Genomic DNA, 6,414 nt, shown 5'->3' on the forward strand with positions numbered 1-6,414 from the left:
ACTCTTACTCTTCTATTCTTTATAATATCTAATGTGCATGAAGTGGAATAGGTTGTTATTTATTTACTGAACAAATAAGAAGTCACAGCTGTCATGGAACCCTCACTGTGGTCACAAGGAAATACATGGCAATATGACATGGTGGCTTGTATTTTCCAAGGAAGGCCACAAGATTATGTCTCATCTCCAACTCTCTTCCAGAAATGCCTGAGTCCTCCATCAGGGGATGTAGTATGTTGCTTCTCCCCTAGTAACTGGGCTGGACTCAGCAGCTCAATGGATTGGCTGTTGAGGTAGCGATGCTATAAGACTTCTGAGGCTGGGTCATAAAAGGTGATATGTTACTCATTGGGACTCACTCTCCTTCTCTCTCCCTCTTTTTCTGTCTCTCTTTTGATATGTTTCTATAGCTCTCACTCAGGGCTTGCTTTTGAAACCTGGCCATCATACTGAGCAGAAACTCGGACCACATGGAGAGGTTACATTTAGGTGTTTTAGCCAATAGACCGAGCTGAGGCCTCAGACTTAGTTGGATCATTATTAACTACTAGTGAGTCAATGAATCTTCAAATTATTCCAACACCCAACCTTCCTGTCTTTTCCATTTGCACCTGGTGAAACAATCAATGTACTCTAAGCCCAGCCCAAATTGCAGATTTGTAAGCTAAATGAGTATCTGGTTTTTGTTTGTTTGTTTGTATGTATGTATGTATGTTTTTAAGACACTACCTTTTGCGATTCTTTGTTAATCATATGTTAACTGTGTTCCATATGTTAACTGTGTTCCATATGTTAACTGTGTTAAAGTGAAAAATGTTGATATAGAAGCAAAAAGAAAGATATCTTCCTCCAACTAGGGAAAGAAGTGGCATGAAAGGTTTCCTTGAGCTGGCATAGAAGGCAGCCTTCAGGGATGTATTGAAGTTAGACAGTCTAACTGGAAAGTGATGGTCCAGCCTGAGAGAACAGCATATGCTAACCTGACAGAGGTGTGAGAGAGGACACTGTTTTCAGGAAAATATCTGAAATTGTTATTGTCATTGTTCTTCCCTAGCAAGTCAGAGAAGTGTAGATAACGTGGGGGTGGGTGGTGGTAAGTGGACTGAGGTTGAGACACTGACCCTATTGTTACAAGCCAATGAACTAAAAGGAGAGAATTCCTTACACCCTCCTATTTGTGCACTGCAACTCTACTACATTGCTTCCAGATTTTTTAATGGATCTTTTGAATAATACTTGTCAGAACAGTATTTGTAATTTTGACTTGGAGATATTTGCAAGGAAAGCAGGCCCGGATAAGATACTACCAAGGGGAGTTTTGAACATCTAAAGGGAAGCATGAGGATGTTGTATTCCTGCATAGTTTTAGTTCAGAGTCTAGAAAGGGAGTGACAGAAAGCCAAAGATGGAATTCTCTACTAGGACCTTTATGTGGAGACTGTCTCACTGGAAGTTAGTCTCATTCAAGGCTACCTATCACATATGGCATTTAACATTTGATGTGTCATGTCCCATTGCCAACCTGTGCTTCATTCAGCCTGGCATAAGAAAACTGTTTCTGCAATGACAGCCATGTGGGAACCTTGGATGATGTCACTTGAAAGATCCAAGATTACTTATAGACAGCAAATAGAATATGTCCTTGAGTGTCATGGGTGGTTTATGGATTGAACCCATTGCTCTTGTGTTTCCTGCATTGTCAGGCAGGTTCTTTATCACCAGCATCACTTCACTTGGGAAGCCCCCACAAAACTTTAAAACAACCACAAATTAAAAAGAATTCATTTGAACCAGTCCTAATGAGATGGATGAAGCTGGAGCCCATTATACAGAGTGAAGTAAGCCAGAAAGATAAAGAACATTACAGCATACTAACACATATATATGGAATTTAGAAAGGTGATAACGATAACCCTATATGCAAAACAGAAAAAGAGACACAGAAATACAGAACAGACTTTTGAACTCTCTGGGAGAAGGTGAGGGTGGGATATTTCAAAAGAACAGCATGTATACTATCTATGGTGAAACAGATCACCAGCCCAGGTGGGATGCATGAGACAAGTTCTCGGGCCTGGTGCACTGGGAAGACCCAGAGGAATCGGGTGGAGAGGGAGGTGGGAGGGGGGATGGGGATTGGGAATACATGTAAATCCATGGCTGATTCAAAGAATAAAAAAAATAAATAAATAAAAAATAAAACAACCACAAAGCCACTGCAGATACTGAGGCATATATTACAACTCCACATCTGGAAACTATATGTATGCCATCTACAGGCAATTTCAGTCCTTCAGTAGGAGTCATGTTCTCTTATATCTTATAATGAATTAAAGAGTTTTTGTGATATACTAATCAGTAGAGTAAACTTGGAGTCAGTTTTGAGAAAGTTCTGCATTCTAACTGTGAACTTAGGAACTTTTTTATTAAAATGGATCTAATAATGTCTATCCCACAAGGCTATTTGAACTATGTGTATATATATATATATATATATATATACACACACATATATGTGTGTGTATATATATGTATATGAAAGTTTCAAAACAAGTCTTAGCATGTTTTTTAGCTTCAAATAAATTTCAGTTACTTTCATTCCTAAAACAAAACCTAATGACACAGAATAAAACATACCATGGAGAATGTGTGATCAGTCAGAGAAGAACCCCTGAAACAGCCCTGAGGTGAAGGAGAACCACTTCCTTCCAAAAAAAATGGAAAATTTTCCAAGGGGAATGTCCTAGCTGATTCTTAAAGAACAAGCAGAATTTATATAGACAAAACTCTGTGCTGTACTGTGCTATGCTTAGTCATTCAGTCGTGTCCAACTCTTCACGACCCCATGGTCTGTACCCCACCAGGCTCCTCTGTCCATGGGATTTCCCAGGCAAGAATACTGGAGTGGGTTTCCATTTCCTTCTCCAGTGGATCTGCCCGACCAGGGAATTGAACTGGGGTCTCCTGCATTGCAGGCGGATTCTTTACCAGCTGAGCTACCAGGGAAGCCCAAACTGTGTGAGTGAAGGAATATTCCCTCAGTCCACAAGTATTTGTTGACTGTGTTTTTTTTTTTTTCTAGGCAGAGTCTGCATTCCAGAAACACAGTGGGCAAAAGATTAAAGAAAGACTTTGTTCTTGGTTCATTTTTTTTTTAATTGGAGGATAATTGCTTTACAGCATTTTGTTGGTTTCTGCCAAACATCATCATGAATCAGCCATAGGTATGCCTGTGTCCCCTCCCTCTTGACTATCCCTCCCACCTCCCTCCCCATCCCTCCCCTCTAGGTTGTTACAGAGCTGAGAGACACAGACAATAGAAAAATCAATGAGTAACCATTTCAGATAGCACTAAGTGCTCTGAAGGAAACCAAATTGGGGGGGGGGGGTTCAATAAAATTCTAAATTATGTGAGATAAGAAACGGTTGAAAGGAAAAGCATTCCAAAAATGCAGAATAAATGTCAATGGTCTGAGGTGGGAAAAAACCAAAGACAAAGAAAAAAATCCCAAAACTGAAAGGTTGTAGGAAAAACAAAAAGACCAGGGCTAGTATGGCTAGAGCTAAGTGAGTAAACATTAACCAGTGGGAAATTAGAAAGCAATAATTTGATATTGAATACCGGGGACAGGAATGCTAGGCAAAACTGATGTTTTAAGGTCACTGTCAGAAAAGATTCCTTGATTTAGGTGGCTGTGAGAGTTTAAAATGCTCTGACGGACCTAGGATGAAGTCCTTTGTATCTAATATTATAATTGTTAAACTTTGCAATGTATGTAACCCAGAAATGATGGGAAAAGGGAAGAAATGACTGCACCTTCCTGTGAGAATTCTGAAGCTCAGACTCCTCTGAAGACATTTAAAAGTACCAAAATCTGGTTCACTCATACTACTTATAAATATTCCATCACTATTTGTCAAATTAAATGCTCTATTCATAATGTATTCTTGACTTTATAATAAATTCCATACTGCACAGCTTTTCACTCTCCCCCTGGTCTTCCATTAAATAGTAAATGCTGTGGCATTGAATACACTGTATGTGCTTAGTTGTTCAGCCATGTCCAACTCTTTGTGACACCATAGACACTACCCTACCAGGCTCCTCTGTCCGTGGGATTTTTCAGGCAAGAATACTGGAGTGGGTTGCCATTTTCTTCTCCAGTGGATCTTCCTGACTCAGGGATTGAACTTGCATCTCCTGTGTCTCCTGCATTGCAGGTGAATTCTTTTACCTGTTGAGCCATCGGGGAAAGTCCTGAATATATTGTAGATGCCAATAAATACCGGTCAACAGTTTATTACCTAAATATTCAGTTCTCGTCTCTTGTTGTTGTTGGTCAGTCGCTAAGTTGGTTCCGACTCTTTTCAACCCCATGGACTGCAGCACACCAGGCCTCCATGTCCCTCACTATCTCCCAGAGTTTGCCTAAGTTCATGTACATTGAACTGGTGATGCCATTCAACCATCTCATCCTCATCTTATCTCCCACATATGTTAGATAGCTTACCCAAGACCTTCTCCCGGATTTGTTGAGTCTTTACACAATACACAATGGGATTCATTAGGGGTGGCAACAACAAGAATATGTCTGCAATAAGGATTATAGCAAGGGGGCTTTTGTGCTTGGCGAAGCGGTGCATGGCAGCCAGTGTAATGATGGGCACATAGAAAATGAGTACAGCACAGAAGTGGGAGACACAGGTGTTAAGGGTCTTAAGTCTCTCTGCCATAGATACAATGCTGAGTACAGTCTTCAGGATCAGTGTATAAGAAGTAACAATGAAAGCCAAGTCCAGCATAGTACAGAGAGCAACAAAGAAACCATAGATAACATTGATCTTGTTGTCAGAGCAGGCCAGTTTCATGGTATCCTGATGAAGACAGTATGAGTGAGAAAGTACATTCTTCTGACAATATTTCAATCTCCCTAGCGTGAAAGGAAATGGAAACACTAAGAGAAGGCTCCTGGTGGCTAAAATCACTCCCATTTTAACAACTCTGTTGCTAGTGAGGAGAGAATTATATCTCAGGGGATTGTGAATGGCAAGAAAGCGATCCAAAGACATAACCAGCAGTACTGAGGACTCCATGACTGTGAATCCATGGATGAAAAATTCTTGAGCAAAGCAGGCATTGGGTGAAATTTCCATGGCATTGAACAAGAAGATTCTCAGCATGGTAGGGAGAGAGGAGAAGGACAGGCCCAGGTCAGAGATAGCCAACATGGCAAGGAAATAATACATGGGTTCATGAAGTGAGGACTCTTGTCTTTATGATAAAGAGAATGGTACTGTTGCCCATGATGGCAACCAGATATAGGAGGCAAATGGGAATGGAGATCCATTTGTGGGCATGTTCCCATCCTGGAATTCCAATCAGAAGGAAAAGCTGGACCTCAGAGTTATTGAGAACAGCCATGAGAAGTGGGAATATGAACTCTTTAGCTGGATCTGAAATCACATAAACAAAAAGCAGTAACACTTTGGATAAAGCTCAGTGCTGGACATGAGTGGGGAGGAGCAGAGGGAGATGAGCAGTTTTTCTTACACTACACACACAAGGATATATTTGACATAATATTAATAAAAGGAACTGCCAACATTTATCAAAAAGCCTTAAATATGTTCATGTCCTCTAACATGGGAATTTTGCTTACAGTAATTTATCCTAAGGTGGTGGTTTTCCAACATTTCTAGTCAAATATGAAACTCATGTCAAAGCAGAGCTGCTTTGATTGAGTTACTGACAGATACTCAGAATCTTTTCTACAGCTTTTCCACATGATCTTTAGTAGTTCTCCTACACAGAGATCCCTGTAGATATCTACACTGTGGTGAATATCAAATGCTAGAAAGTAAGTTTATAAACTAATTTAATTCTTAAATTTATGATCTTGATATTTATTACTCCATTTTATACATGAGCATAAACACCACTCTCGGCTCAAAAAATCATGAACAAGCATCTGCAATATATTAATATTGATGATACAGTGGTTTTCAAAAGAAAAACTAGGAGAAATGGAACATGGATACACCCTTGGAAGTTATATATCCATATTGCCTTCATTTTCCTACACAAAATATGATAGTTTCTAGCTCAAGTACCTATGGGCCACACTTCAAGTTATTATTTTATTATTTCAAGAGAAAATGTTGAAGCCATACATTAGTATCATATTCATCTTGTTTCTCTTGATCAATTATACTATATTTTTATCTCTATGACTGAATTAGTCAGAGAAACTCAAAATGAAAAATATCCCAATCATTCCATTTACCTTTGTAAGGTAAAAATTTTAAGTCCACCTATATATTAAACTAAGTTTTGATTTTATTGTTAAAGTCTCTTACATGAATCTGAACAAACTGGGAGACAGGGAATGACAGGGGAGCCTGACTGCAAAGAAT

At 39.4% G+C, this 6,414-nt stretch overlaps 1 protein-coding gene across 1 annotated transcript; it reads right to left on the bottom strand.

The window, feature by feature from the left end:
• Window positions 1-4,482: 4,482 nt before the first annotated feature.
• LOC122702553 (olfactory receptor 51A7) lies at window positions 4,483-5,422 on the bottom strand. The gene is given in 2 exon segments (XM_043916155.1): window positions 4,483-5,268; window positions 5,270-5,422. Coding segments are annotated over 2 exon segments (939 nt in total).
• Window positions 5,423-6,414: the final 992 nt, after the last annotated feature.

The sequence above is a fragment of the Cervus elaphus genome, chromosome 1 (assembly GCF_910594005.1).
Source record: "Cervus elaphus chromosome 1, mCerEla1.1, whole genome shotgun sequence".
Classification (NCBI taxonomy): Eukaryota; Metazoa; Chordata; class Mammalia; order Artiodactyla; family Cervidae; genus Cervus; species Cervus elaphus.